This window comes from Fistularia commersonii, chromosome 9 (genome assembly GCF_037954325.1).
Source record: "Fistularia commersonii isolate RoL2024-O1a breed Wild chromosome 9, RoL_Fcom_v1.0, whole genome shotgun sequence".
NCBI lineage: Eukaryota > Metazoa > Chordata > Actinopteri > Syngnathiformes > Fistulariidae > Fistularia > Fistularia commersonii.
In genome coordinates this window covers 11,870,192-11,885,983 of record NC_141292.1, presented here as the reverse complement: position 1 = coordinate 11,885,983, position 15,792 = coordinate 11,870,192, and the positions used below count along the sequence as shown (strand labels likewise).

Sequence of the window (15,792 nt, the reverse complement as noted above, 5' to 3'; positions counted from 1 at the left end):
TTAAATCCATACTCTTTAACCATCAATCAATACAAACATGTCTACCAACACTGCCACCATACACCTAATTTATAAGACATTGTTGTGCAATTAGTAAATTCTACTTTTCTATCAATCACGTTGCAGTTAATGAATTTGGTTTAGATGTGGCTTTGTTTGTGAGTAGTTGGAGCAAAATTTTCTAATTCATTTTGAAACTTTTCAAAGGAATCCCTTAAACAAGAGCACCGTTGTTATATCTGAAGTGTAAAGAATGTTCAATAGTGGGTGAGACCCTGATGTTTCAGCAAGGAAACAGAGAAAAATCATCAAATAACTGGCAAGATTTTTGCTCAAAGATCAATGTGTCAAATGACCCCAAATGACTTTTGATTCCGACCATACAGGCCTTTATAATTTATAGGACTTTGTAAGACTATTACCAGCATTTCCCTCCAGTCGACTTAAACGTCCATGTATTGAATGTTAGACCCTCCATCAGAATACTGGCAATGGCAGATGTCACAGTTTGTGTTGGGCTGGAAAGACAGAGCTGCCGAGGCAGTGACAGAGGCTCACCCACTGGCATGTAGCTTAACAGGAATGATGCGAGTGCACCATGTAACACTTAAGATTCACAAGGAGGGGTGTGGCCAGGGGTGAGGAGGTGAAAGGTCTGGTAAATCCAGCTAACAATGGGTGAAGAGATGAGATGGTCGGTGAGTATGCAAATGCAGAGACAACGCAGCGCATCAGACAATGCCTGTTAATCTCCAATGGATTGTCAAAGACTCTAAATCGTTGAAAGTCGTGACGACAGGGAAATCCAAGCAATACTCCAGATTGCCTCAAGAAACCCCACCATGCAAAACACTTCAAAGGGACTATTGCCACAATAAGGAATTATATAGCAAAACAAGGGAAGCGGCTGGCACAGAGTGCAGTTATTGCAGTGACAGGAAATCACTGGACATAATTAAGTAAACATAATTCACACCTGGTCTGTGACAATTGTCTGCAACACTCTTTTGCTCTACATGTGGTGTAAACTGATTCGCTCAAGCTTCTGCTCACCAGTTTCCTGAGAGAGTCGTAATTTAACTTATTTTATCTCCCCCTAAAATACTAATATTGTTTCAAACATATATGATTCATAAAACTGAATCAAAGCCTGTTATTGACTACGTCTATTAAATATTCAACTGACGCTGATTTGTCACTCTATTGAAGTAGAGAAGCTCTTCCTTTAGTTCAGACCATTTTGCTCCAACTCCAGCATCATCGAGCCACACCTTCAACGATTCTCAGACTAGTTAATCGGTTTTCCCTGAACCGCTTTGAATGACCACCTACCAGCGCTGCAATTGTTGAGCCAATGATTTGGCAATTTAAGTTAGTTAGTATCGGGTATTTCCACATCCTTACAATTCTTGCATCCAAACATTTTAAATTAATCCCCTTGATGGCAAAATAATGCCTTAGCAAATAACAAATTCCAACAAATGCAATTTTTGAGAATGGTGTACTTTAATAATTGCCTTATACTGTGTATAGTCAACTTCCTCAGTTGACTTATTTTTGTTGTTCTTATTGCTTTTCTTTTTCCTCAAGATTTGCCTACAGCTGAATGTGGACAAAATAGGAGGTGAGCTGCTGTCTTTCAGATGGAAAGGTCTATATGACATAAGGAGCAAAATCCTTTAAATATAAAAGAGTGTCAGTAGCCTTTTTTTTTTATTAATCCACTGTCACTGAGTGGATTTATTTCCAACACATAACAAAAACAGCCTTGATTTATAATCCCCTATTTAATGATTATAGATAAATTACACTAAATGGATACTGAGCACAATTAGTTTGAGTAAATAAAAAAATATTTGCAATAATACTTGAATTTGCAAGATTAATAGGTGACCTGGGTGATCCTAACTTTCGGCAAACATCCACTGGCAGTTGCACATGCATTTACTTTTCTTAGGAAGCACTTAGCTTTATATTCCTCCTTGGCAAATAAATTAGTTATGTGATTGCCATGTTTTTTTTTTTTGAAAGTACAATATGAAATCTAATTACTTAATGCTTTAATCAAACTGTTTGCTAGATGAGTGACTGTCTTATACGTCCATGGGCCAGAGGTTTGTAGGTGAGGAGGTAAGCAATGTTTTAATCGCCCCAAAATTCTCCACGACAGAGGTCAAGATTTGGACGTCACCCTAGCTTAGCGCCATGAGTAGAGAGCGTTAGGGTTTTGTGCTGGTTCCATGTCTTCACAAATTATAACTCGTGCAAATGACTTCACCTTGATCTCACCTACAACCACCCAAAAATGCTATGTGTGCTCTTGTCCCAGAAAGCCACTGACAACTTTCATCTCAATTAAATCAAACATCATGTTGCAGGTAGCTCGTCACTCAAGTCACTCATCCATATGGGTAGTGGAGAAAATTGGATGGTGCGTGTAGTCGAATATCTCAAGGCATACACGGCGCAATAAACTAAGCTTTCAAAAGTATTCAAATTACAAGTGGTTATCATAGACAGTCATCTCCAAACAGGAGCCACAGTTTTACCACTCACCTCCTGTTACTGTTAAACCCATATTGCTGCCCTGCTCTTATCTAGACAAGATCTCTGTCACCAGGCAGGTTTAAAGTCACATTACACTGCTGCCAAGATAACTGGCCTCTCCAAATCTAGTCACTCAAGAGCCCAATCGTGAGGCCATTGGAAGCATTGCAGATGTAATTGATCAGCGTATCTCACATCAACAAAATTGCAGCTAAACTGACCTGCCCTCTGGGTGCAATTGGAGGTCCCAGAGGTGCAGAAGGATTGGCTTTGACAAAAGCCTGGTGCTCTGTAGCCACAGCAGATAGAAACAGGATGAGAGTAATGTCTCTTAGGGATCCACGGTCTGCTTACTTAAGATACCGCACAGACCTTGATATCAGCAGCTTCTTTGGATGGGAGGGGGTTGCTGTAGCATGATGCGGCCAATTCATTTGTCAGTTTAAATAAATAGATAAATAACGATAATAGATGTTATAAATAGCAGGAACCCGCAGAATGCACCAAGTGCTACTAATTACAATATATTTATAATTCAGGGAGGAAACAGAGGCTGGTATTAAACTATGTAAGGACTCAAGAGTGAGAACAGCGGCCTTTACATTTAAGTTAGTGTCTTACACAAACAGTCAGCAGTGATTTACTTGTATCCCCAATTGGAGCAAGATGTGTGAAAACAGAGAAGTACTCCTACTGACAGGGTTGTTAAAATACAGTCGTGCACCCGAGAGAGCCAGAGGGTGCACACAATATGACGATTTTACCTGCCTTTGTGAAATTCAATGTAGGGAAAAAACTACGGCTGTACAGTGAAAGAGTAATGTGCGCTGTACAGCTTGGGATATTTTTCCCCATATATATGTATATATAAGCACAAACAAAGCTGCTTTTACTCCTCAGATGTGTTTGCAGTACTGAGCTCAAACACATGTTCCACAAAATGATTTCCGAGGAGGACAGTTAGAAAATGTGTTTCTTAATTTCCATAGTTTAATAGAATGATACATATGTTGCCGTCAGCACCTCTGAAAGGTTACGCTCGGCGCAGCAAGAAACTGTCACCTTCAGGCATGATAACGTCTTCTGAACCACGAATTAAAATAAAAAAAATAGGATAAAATAAAAAAAAAAAACTATCTATGCATGCACACATATATCCCCCATACACAACTGACACACAGTGGATGGAGCGCATAAATTTTTGTACAGTTAACTAAAAACTGAAGTAAATAAAATGCCCTAATAAAATCTCCAAATGTCCCTAAAAATTCAAATGGATATTTTTTATACCTTTATACCTAAACTGGAAGGCATAGTTGATGGGATTATCAGATCAATTATTGCAAAAATTATAATTACAAAAATAATGTAATCAATTGTTATGCGTGGGAGGGTTAAAATATTATAGATCGGTCAATTCAATGCTGTTTCCATGGTCCTGTTATGAAAAAAGATTATGCTTCACAAGCAATCCTGCTGATAGTGTGTACATTTCTGAACTTCAAGAACAGTACAAAATATCCCCTGCGGAAAATTTTACACCTCCTGAGTCTCTCAGGTATACAAGTGCACAGAGCTAGTGAGGTAGGAAATAAAATAAATCAAAAAATAAATAAACACAAGCTTCCTCCAGTGTCCCAGCACATTTCATTCCTTTTGTCATTTTATCATGCCATTTACAAGTTCTGTCAGTTGCCATGGAAAAACTGTGAAACATGCAGCTATGAAAAATATAATATTAACATGATGCAGTTTAAGTTTATAAGAGTCTGACAACCTGACATTTTTTAGTCGTCTCAATTGAGAGCAAACAATAAAAACAGATGTAAAAGCAGAACATTTGAAAGCCCATTATGTTTGGACTGATTGACTGAATAATTTCAATTTAATAAAGCTATTTCTGTTTTCCATTGTCTTGAATGGTTCTTGTTTTTTTTCTGTTCCAGGTCACTGCTTTTGACCAGCCAGTGGATGGTGTTGCATTTCAACTCCAACTGCCCCTCGGGGACAAATAAGGTTTTTCTGATTTGGATTCTGTATCAAATTCACTGTAAATTGTGTTATTCTTTTTTTTTTTTTTTTTTTACTCTTCTGTAGTACTGCTTTTTATTTTCCCATATATTTGTAAAATTTGTATTTGGAGAATATAAAGAATGTTTTTTTTTTCTTCAGGTTGGTAAATTTATTGTAAATAAAACTGTGAGAACTTTATACAATAAATTCATTAAATAAGGCATTATAAACTGAAGGAATGCTTCTGGAATCTGTATTCTGCTTTCTGCTACACATATTTATACAAACATTGACTTGTTTACTTTTTTTAAGAATTTCTATCTTATTTTAAAGCGACCCTCAGAATTTGAAACCACTTCTATTTTTTCTTTTATTTTGTTAATTAATATTTTTAATCAGTGGGTGTAGAGGGCTCCTGATTTCAGAAAGCATGACAGAAAATAACGTCGCACAGTATCAATTATCTTATACTTTCTTGAATGTCCATAGCATGTTATATTTAAGTATGAAACAGTCGGAAGTGGCATGTTCAAAAATAAAGTGTCCATTCAGAGTAAAGAATCATAATAATTATATAATAATTGTAATTACAAAGCCATTTACGCTGAAACAATGTACTCTTTATTAGTGTTATAAATCTGCCTTCTGAATATTATGACTAATTTATATATTGCTTAACTCTGAATTTCAAAACAGTCCAGTCTGTGAATGATGAATGGTCCATTCCAAAGTATAGCTTTAAATCTGGCTTGTTTATGACAAAGAATAGCTCTGCCCTTTTTCTTTTTGAGCGATGGTTACTTGGTTAATATGAAAAGATATGCAAGCCCATGATCACAATGACAAATAGTGACCGTTCATCTACCTCAAGTTGTGCGGATAATCCGAGATCGGCTCTCTTGGCCTCAGGCTCCCCTGCCGACGGGCTTCGGAGAGTCTGAAGGAAGAGCGCTGCCTTCCTCTTCCTCTCCGCCTGCAACTGTTTTTCCTTGGACTCCTTGGATGCTTGGGCCAGCTTCTCCCGGGCTGCGGCGGCGAGTCGATCCTCCAGCTTCTGTTTGGCTGAGGTTCAGGAGAGGAAAAGGGTTGAGGCAGCAGTGAGAGGGTTAAACTGAAATTGCTGTCAATCCAGGTATGCCTCTACTTGACAAGGGTCAAAGAGGGGGAATGCTGACAAGACAAATGTTGGAAAGGGTGATAAATTGATTTCTTTAGCTGGTGGTTGAAATTAAAAGGCGGGGATACTGAAATAAAACAGTTGTATACATTTAGAAAAAAATATATACAAGTATATATATAAACAAACTACACGATACTTACATGAAGTTGATGAGGGCAGGGCGGGGTAGGATAAAAAGAGAGGAAGGCAAGAAGGGGAAAATGCCAAGAGTAATTTTCTACTCTTACTGCCACATCAACCTCAATCACAATCTGGCACAAAGTTCCTAGTCTAAATTCCAAAGAGTTGTTAAGTTTCTGGTGGCGGATAATTTTGTGCAATTCAAGGATGATAAAAAAAAAAAAAAAAAAACAAGGCGGTAGGGAACATGTGGGTGGAGAAGAGGAGTCTGACATCTGCAAGACAATGGGGGTGGAATATATTCACTGTTTTGAGAGATGTGAAAATGTGATATAGTGACAGAAAACCGGTGGAGTAAAGATAGATAGGGAGAGCTCAGAGCTGAGATGGATCACAGAGAGCTACAGAGTGAGCACGGCAGAGAAAACAAGGCGAGACCCTGAGGTAAAAAAGAAAATGCATCCAGAAAACAAGCTGTTTAAGTAATGGAAGTGCTGGGGTTACGGTTTCCCCTTCATGCTTTAAAATAGCCTTGCTGTTAAAGAAAATCATTTGAGGATACAGTGTAAGAAAAAAAAAAAAAAAAAAAGATAAATAAAATAACCCAGTGGAGCGGAACATTTCTGTTACCCAAAGAGCTGGACATGTGTTTTTGTCTACATGAGCTTAACGATCGGCCCATTTTTAGTTGCTGTACATCAAAATATTGTTTTGTATGAGGTGCATATTTGAAGTGGTAGTTTAATTGTAGACATACTGATAATGATATTATGTAATAACACTATTAGCATTATTTGCAGTCCAATATCTGAATCTATCTGAAAAGCAAAACTAAGGTTATGCACATGTATATTATGTGTATATATGTATATTTTTTCACTTTTTTTCATGCATTAATTATATATGCAGTCACATTTATACATAGGAATATCACATTGGGTCAATTTATTTTTTCTAAAAAAAAACATGCATGTTGACAGCGGAGTCTGCATTTGGATTGCTTTTCATGCGGATCACTGGACCTCTTTTGGTGCTTGTTGCTGTTGTCCGGTCCAAGAATACAGATTAGCATGCTGCTGTCCGCAGCCGCTTCGCCTGCTCTCTGATTGGGTTGGGGCCTGCTGACCAAAACCCACTTTGCTGCGCAGCAAAGTCAGTTCAGTCAGCTATTTATTAGGCTATCCCAGCCTCTTTCTCTTGAGGTCTGGCTGCTCCGAAAGAGACCATTACACTTTGAGACTACGCCGCTGAACCTTAACTGAACCTGTCAGCCCCGTTGATGCTGAGAAGTAGCACATTTGTCTTGTCTGTTCATCCTCTCAGACTTGAGTTTGCTACTGCCATTCTGGTTTAAGGTAGATTATTACACGTTTGATGTGTCCCTACCTATCCCATGAATTTCTAAAATCAGCATCTTTCAGGATTTACGTTGTCTATAGGGCGATGGGCTGAACATCGTCAAGGACTCTTACTTCCATTACGTTTCTATGGCAAGTGGTCTCACGCTACTGCTACACAAGAAAATATTGGCATCGATCAAATGTAAGTAAAATACCTACTGTATAATAATCAGACATTATAAATAAACCCATATATTATCACAATATGCTGTGAGTGTATTCAAATTTGTAGATAATATTTTAAACACTGACATTGGTAAAGGTATTAAAAAGTCTGTGTGAAAAATGTTAGTTGCTAGGAGTAATTATATTCTTCTGCCTGCATTTCTCACTTTTACTTCTTGTCTTAAAAAGAATATTACAGAACTAAAGGAGGGGTATTTTTGTAAAATACATCTATGACCTCAACAACCTTGCAAATTTTACAATCAATTGACTGATATGGGTATAAGTTCTTAAAGCAGTGATGATGTTGGGAGATGTAACATTTGAATTAAAAGGCCAGGTGACAGGATCGGTTGACAAAAATAAGGCCACACGATGAATAGAATAACAACATAGACAAAAAAAAAAACAACTAAACAAAGCAAAAAAAAAAATACAAAGCCATGACATGAGGTGTAGTATCGCAATATAATTTGCCCCATTGAGCATTATTGTAGATTTTATTCAGGACCAGCATCTAGCGCTTGCTTAAATAATCATTCTGTTATTTACGCTGATGAAGGACCCTCTAAAAGCCACACGTTGCTCTGGAGGGTTTCTGTGTTGAAAAATCTGCACGTCAAACCCGACTAAAATCCCAGTTGCCAGGGCATCTGCAGGGAGGGTAGTTTTTTTTTTTTTTTGTTTGTCTAACAGAAGCAAAAGGGCCTTTTCATTGGCTGTTCAACATTGTCATAATAGGAGTCCCTTTTTGATTATTTATCTTCACAGAGAAGCAACCATAATTTTGGCTTCTGTTGGGTGTAAACGTATTAGAAGATGCAGTGAATCAAATTCAGAAAAAAAAAATAGCTACCTCGGTCTGGCAAAAAAGTTTGAAATTAATAGTTAGAGAAGTGATACATAAATATATATGAAAATTTGGGAGAAATGTATAATGTTGAAGCTGGAATGGGTGTAACTAATGCATGCAAACATAAATCCGTGCCTACTGCTGCTCTTCTCTGCAGCATCACTTCAGTAAAGAAAAACACCAAAGTAAATCTTTCAGTAATATCGCAAAAAAAAAAAACACAAACATAACAACGAACCTGTCTACATTCGGGAAAGACATATGATTGTTGTTTACGATATTGCTTTGCTTGTCACTAACTGGAAGGCACAACCTGGGAGGAAACATATAATTCAGGTTTACGGAATCCACTTGTTTTTCTTCCAAATCCAATCCTCCCAGAAAGTAAAAGCATCCCACTGCTTGTGACAAAGGTGTCCTGTGAGCGCTTGTACTTACTGACATTTGTTTAGTGTACAAAATATCTTACAGGCGCAGGGCGGAGGAAATACAGGGAAAGAAATGAGACTTTCAAAACCACCGTGAGACGTCATCGGTTGTGTATCTCAATGCTCAAAGTGCCAAGCATAATTAGGGCATTCAGAGTGTAATCCTTATCAGATGAAGAGGACTTTTCAGAAATGAATGAATTAAATGTTACAAATTCAACTATGTATGCGTGTATTTATGTATTATGGTTTGACCTTCACTTCGCATCCGACAACAAATTAAATCTACATGACTATTTCATTGCTTCCTTAGAGCTGTTGATAGGGACGTTTGGTGTCTCGAGGGCACTCAACAGTGCTTGAGTGATTTAAAAAAAAAACAAACCTTCTCCTTATGGCTTTTCCCTTCAGGGGTCACCAGAGTGAATCAACCACCTCCAACCCTACTCTCTGTATCTTCTTCTCTCACAACAAGCAACTTCGTGTCCTCTTTCACAACATCCACACATCTTCTTTTTAGTCTTCCTCTAGGCTTCCCGCTTGGCAGCTCGAACCTCGGCAACCCTCTACCGATATATTCACTATCCCTCCTCTGCACATCACCTGTCTGGCCTCTTGGACCTGATCTCCATAACGTCTAAAATGCGCTGTCCCTTTGATAGACAAATTCCTGATCCAATTCATCCCCGTCACTCCGAGAAAAAGACAAAACTGAAAGGGGTGAAAAAAAAAAAAAAAATTTTTACCTTGTTTTGCCTCTAACTCCTCCAAACTGAGGATGGGTCTCTTATCTTCTGATACCATTACAGCGGGAGGCTCCTTATCCACTATTTCAGGGCCGACAGCTTCCACAGCTTCCAGCCCCTCACCTTCCAGCAACTTTAAGCCCAGACAGATTGATTATTGGTCATTTGTTTCGGCAAAACACTTTATTGCCTAAAACCAAAAAATTCATTTCAAACCAAACTTGCTTAAAATGTGATGGGTAGACAAACCTTGTCTTCATCAGAGTCATCATCTAGCCGAACCCTGTTCTTCTCCAGTGGCAGCAGGTCATTTTCTTTTGCCTTGATGGCAAAGCAGATTGGAGCGAAAGAGGCTGGAACGATGTTTAATATTAGCAATTGATCATCTACAAGGAAATGCAAAAGTCACAGACTAAGGACTACCTCTTCACCATGACAACAGAACAGCGAGGAAGGGAGAGGCTCGAGGAGGGATAAAGAGAGAGATGGGCAAATAAACACTACCCGGAGAAAAAGAAAAGGTTTGAAAATTATAAAGATTCCAAAAAAAAAAAAAAAAGGAGGGGCAAAGAAGAAGGAAAAACACCCTTGAGCAAATAAACAGACTGGACAAAAATGTAATAAGAAGGATGAAAAATTCAGAGAGACAAACAGAAGGACAGATAATTGTCCATGAAGCAGCTGTTAAAATCCTAATTAAAAAAAAAAAAACCCTGGTTGGGTAATTTGATCTAAATGTATAGTCAATGTCTGCTTCAGTTAATTTCCTAAAGGTATAACTTCAGTACATATTTGGTCCCAATGGGGGAAGGATGGGTGTTTTTTTTCTGCAGCACAACCTGGTTCCTAGTGCTTAGATGGGTTTTATGGGTCTTGTCAGATTTGGGGTCTCTGCATATTCACTGTGAGCCTGATATCACCCCAAAAAGTTGCCTTAGAAACGCCTCCTGAAATGTGATTCACGTCACACGCACAAACTCAACATCGAGTCATATAATAAATAATGTAAATACGTACTTAAGGAAAATGAGGGTCTCCTCTCTCTGGGATTTCCATCTCATTTACTAAGCCAGCAGTGGACTACATTCACTGTTTTAACTTTTTCTGCGGAAGTCTTACCTTTATTCAGCATGGACTCCTTGGCTGAGTCATCTGAATCATCTATGGCACCAGTCTGGTAAAGGAAAAAAAAAAATTGAAACTATGACGTGGGGATCTGAAAAGGTGGCGCTGTTATTAATGGTCTATCTCCACTTCAACAAGTTGCAACATAACATCTATCCTAAATGTGTCTGTGCTGGCCGCCTCAAAAAATGTGTTTCAAATTTCATATGAACAGTTCTATTTGAAAGACAGCGAAAGAGAAATGGCCCACAAACAGATCTCACAGGTAAAGCGAAAGGAAAAAAAAAAAAAAAAACACAAACACAAAAGTGTGCCAGTAAAGTATAAATGCTTCATTATTACTGACGGATTTTAAGTATTATGGTAATTTCCTCATTTGCATTGTTATTGTTTGAAAAGCCCTTGTCAGTCCTGTGGCTGACAAGTCTTAGTATGCACCTTTCCAGACTCATTCTAATGTTCTATTCTGTTCTACTGTAATGACATTTTTTTTTGAGTTTTGATGTTAAGATTTTGCAATAATTTATGGTTAGTCTGAAAGCAATAAACAATAATTACCGCAATCATCAACTGTTTTTTTATTTATTTTTTAACTTGTGGGTTGCATTTGTGACATGCTTTCCCATCAACTCTTTTCCTTCTTACATTAATTCATATATAATTTCATATGGCATCTAGCTGCCTCTATGGTAAAGCCTGGGAGACCATAAATTGCCTGAAGAAGAATGTTGTCTTTTCCCAACCGTAACGATTTCTGCGACATTTCATTTGGATCCGTCAATTTTCTAAATTGATTGTGTACCTTTCGGTGAAAATGTAAGCACAGTGTTGGAAAGAAACTCGTACACTGTGTAGACAGTGGTATGTGCATAATTCTGTCATGCTCAAACAATCCTTGAGAAGGTTATTGGGTTTTTGTGTTTTTTTCAACCAATAGTCACTCATAGCAATTGGCTTTCGTGAGCTTCTACTTTAAATTCTCCATTGTTTCATAAAAGAAACACAGCTTTAAAGTTAATGATGGAGAACAGTAAAAATTTCCGTGAGAAAAACAAAGATCCCTTTATGGAAATGAAAAGTGGCTGCTTGTTGAGCATGTTGTGCGGTGCTATAATGATTTAACCTCCTCTCAACTAATGACGCTGATTAAAGGAAATTCTTTATGGAAAACTATTTGCGTTCTTGCTGCAAAGCAATGCAACCTCGGAAAATCTCTGAATATAAATAAGTTTGTTTGAATATGCGAGACAATGTTCTCATGGCCTGAAAAAAAACAAGCAGCAACAATAGCACAGATGGTTGTTTAGGTCATATCCATTTCAGGCAGTGGGAAGTTTGCCTATTGTGTGTGTTTTCTACCAAGCGGGTTGACAACCTAAGAGCGACTCATAAAGCCATAGACACACTTGTTTTAAAATCTAAAGACTAACTGTGGTATCAAGAAAAACAGAAAAAGCAAGCTTGGACTTCAAGCACCGGAGGTCACTTTCACAATATTAATACTTTATAATCAGTGAAAAGAAACTGTAATGAATGAAGCTTATCAAAGAAAAAACCCTAAATATACCACCAAAGATAAGAAGTACATCTACAGCTTGCTTTCTGTGAATCTGACAATATATAGATCAAACTGTATCATTCGTTATGTTTTATTTTTGTCTTGTCAGACCAAAAGTCAATTTCTTATTAGAGCACAAATGATTCTCACCATTGCAGGAGACTGTACTTCAATGTTTTTCTGATGTTTCATGAGTGAAGTTGACATTTTGGAAATTAGAAATATATATATATATATATATATACACACACACATATAATTTCCATATATATATATATATATATATATATATATATTATAGGAAAGAAACTAGTTTATGCCTGAAATTGAATATAATAGTATCCAACATGAGTAAAGAATTAAACTTGAAAATAAATAAAAAATAAATAAGTTTTAAAAAATAGTTTTCATTATTCATGAACTTTCATTTCATGCTCGGGAATCATAAATCATCTGCTTATCCTGCTAATCTCGAGATTGAAAGAGTCAAAGTGGGTTTTTATGTGTCACGGGGGCGACACATAAAACCTATGAGGGAATTTCATGGTGTTAAATTACAGAGCTTATCTCACTTCCAGTCCAGTCTACACACACTATATAAAAATATATACACGCGAACATGCACTAGCTCCCGCATAACACACGTGCAATTGCCGAAAATAAACTCCAAGATGGCTGGGAATGTGGATGGAGGTCAGGTCTTTGCTGCGAGTAGGTGAGAAACTGCAATTTTAATGGTGATGAGAGAGGGGTGCTCGAGTGAATGAACATGGTGTGCACAATCGTAAATGTCAGGTAATATTGACTTTTGCACTGTTGTGAGGTATATAGCTATTTTTTGTCAAAAGAACCTGGTCAAATTCCAAACGCTGCACCTATAACAGGTTCCCAGCTGTTTTCAGATCATTCCCAAAGCATCTAATCTGCTAAGAAATTGAGGTATTGAGTGCATACTAGCACACACACACATGGCAGCCCAAACCTATGGCCGAATTCACATGTAATAAACACATACGAAGTAGTCAGCAGCGAACGGTACAGTTGGTATCAATGTAACCTACGAAGAGGATGTAGCCGTGGTATAGATGGAGCCATGGCCAGAGGGAATAAAATGAAAGTTGGAGGGAGGAAATGGCATATCATCAACAGCTAGGATGCCCTTGAGCAAGGCGTCACAGAAGCGGCAGCTTCCCACTGCTTTTGTGAGTATGTGTGCGCCCACACACACTGGTGTAAAGTTGTGTGTGTACAAGTTCCCTATCTGAGAATGTGTCAAAAGCAGACCCCTAATTGCCCCTTGTGAGCTGAACCATTGAGCCTTCTTGTCTTTACCCTGACATTACATATTTTAATATATTTCTTATTGGCTACACATCATTTGAAGTCCAAATGTACTTCCTTGACACCTTGCATTTAATTTAAATATATATATGTATTTTATGCTTGAAAGTTTGAGAAGTGTGTGTGTTTCTTATTACTTGCCTTTTAACACATTTTTTAAATAAAGTTCAATAAAATGGTGGATTTAAGAGTGCTTTAATAACTGCCATATAGTTTTTTTTTTTTCATTTGCATCATGCTGTGATTGGTAAAGTTAACTTCTGCGCTGTACTTTTCCTATAACTGTTGAGAAGAAAAACAAAAGACAGAAAATATGATGGAAATAAAACTCATTTTAAATAAAACCTATGAAGGGGTAATTTCTTCAGATTACTTTCAGAAGTTGTTCAAATTGCAAATAATTATTGTAAGGTCATTTTTTTTCCACATTGAACAAGCCTTTCAAACTTATCCGACTAATGAAATTCATCTTCAAACATTTGATTATCAGAATTCTACCGACACTTACCTGTCATTTCTGGGAGTACATTTCACAAGTTTTAGGTCAATATGTTCCAGAATCCAATATAAAAGTAGGACATATTGTGTAGGTTTATTCAAATATTAATCAATATCTACTGTCAAGGCACAGCAGGACTTCAAAATATATTGAACACAACCACTGTACAAATTGAATGTGTGGCTGGTTAAGTTGGTTGAGGAAGCCACCAAATAATACCTCTGACAAGCCTTTTCCTTCTTTCTGCATGAAGTAACTCTTCTTATATTCATAATAGGTGTTGTACTGATGCCAAGACTGCAGGAAGTCAAACCTGCAATAGACAGAGGAAAGACCACGAATGGTATAAAAGTATATTGTTTATAGGGCAAATGATGATTAAGGATCAGAAGGAAGCTTCTGATAAGACAATCAAAAACCAAGGGCTAGCCTAATTAAAGTATATTTCAAATGGACATGCTGACCGTGGATCGTTCTTGGCACGGACGCTGGCTTCGAACTTCAGGCCATTCCTTGCAACATACTCGGCGAGCTTGTCTATGATTGGCTGGATATCTGGCGGTGGAGGTATAATGGCCGGTGCTGCGGGTGTGGCGACTGGAGCTTCCGCTTTCACACTGCTTTGAAGAGAGTTGCTGATGTTTAGGAAAGTCCATCCATTAAATACGTGTTTTCCGATCGGCCGTGGTTCAACTTGAACAGTTACAATTACAGTGATAAACTCATGATTGGATCAATTACATACCTGGCTACAGGTACTGGGACAGCGGCGGCAGAGCAGGTACCCTCCGCAGGAGCTGTTGCCGGTGTCGCCACGGCAATAGTTTCAGTCGATGTGGGTGTGGCTCCAATATGAGGCAAAGCCACAGAAGAAGTAGTGGTGGTCATCACAGTTGAGGGTATACTGTTATAGTAGGTGGTAGCATCTATTCCTGGTGGCGGTGGGGCTAAGCAGAATGTGCCGTCAGGAAGCATGTAGTATCCGTAGTACATTGCAGCCGCATTTGCTGTAAATTAGACATAGTGGTTGTTAGACATGTCTTCCATAAATGCCCCAACAGTGTCTGGTGTAAGACAACATGTAATGTTGTCTGAGAAAAGCAAGGATTCACAGCTTTGCAGCTGTGAATGCATTAATCGCTAAGGCTGCTGGCTATGTATTGTGCAAGGGTCGAGGGAAAACCCCTGTTTAAAAGACATACTATACATATTGGGAGAATCATGTTTAAAGTTGTTGAATTGACTTATGGGGGACGTTACAGTACAGAGTCAGTGTGATGCTGCGCTGCCTTACGCTGTTGGGCAGTGTCATTTTAGCAATTTCAATTTTTTTTTTTTTCTTTTTTTAAATCGGAGGGACTGTTTGGCAAGAATATCTAGAGGTTAGCAAAATCTGCCACAAGATACAACTGACAAACGAGGCCAAATGTGGATGGAAAATCCTTTTGAGGGACGTTAAATCCAGACTAATGCTCTGTTGGATTTTAAGTTTTAAGTTAATTGGGGATTTTATACACTGGCATGCACCTCTTATCTCTTTGAGATAAGATAAACAGTATTGATCCCCATAGGGGAAATTCCTTAGATTCTATGATATTGCAGTGCAGGGTCCAGAACAATATTCAGAGCCCTAAAGTTAAAGAGATGGTCAGTTGGCAAAATAGCTCGTTGGATGTTTTCTCAGCATAATTGTGTGCATAATTCGGGAATGACTGGACATGCAGAATGCATAACAAGAAAATCCAGTCATATAATAAAACAGAAAAGAAATAAAAACAAGGAAAAGTTACACAGACTAACAAGTTGCCATTCCCTAT

The 15,792-nt window shown here is 38.0% G+C and overlaps 1 protein-coding gene across 4 annotated transcripts in view; it reads right to left on the bottom strand.

Moving 5' to 3' along the window:
- The window catches only part of sfswap (splicing factor SWAP), a 59,183-nt gene that overhangs the window by 25,395 nt on the left and 17,996 nt on the right, over nt 1-15,792 (bottom strand). For 3 of the 4 annotated variants that reach the window (XM_086152506.1, XM_086152503.1, XM_086152504.1), the window contains exons 8-14: nt 14,721-14,982; nt 14,440-14,595; nt 14,195-14,288; nt 10,572-10,626; nt 9,702-9,805; nt 9,453-9,585; nt 5,426-5,622 (exon numbers count right to left, since the gene is read on the bottom strand). In XM_086152506.1, coding sequence (XP_086008632.1) covers nt 5,426-5,622; nt 9,453-9,585; nt 9,702-9,805; nt 10,572-10,626; nt 14,195-14,288; nt 14,440-14,595; nt 14,721-14,982 — 1,001 coding nt within the window. The remainder of the gene's footprint in view (nt 1-5,425; nt 5,623-9,452; nt 9,586-9,701; nt 9,806-10,571; nt 10,627-14,194; nt 14,289-14,439; nt 14,596-14,720; nt 14,983-15,792) is intronic. The other variant, XM_086152502.1, reaches the window with a different exon arrangement.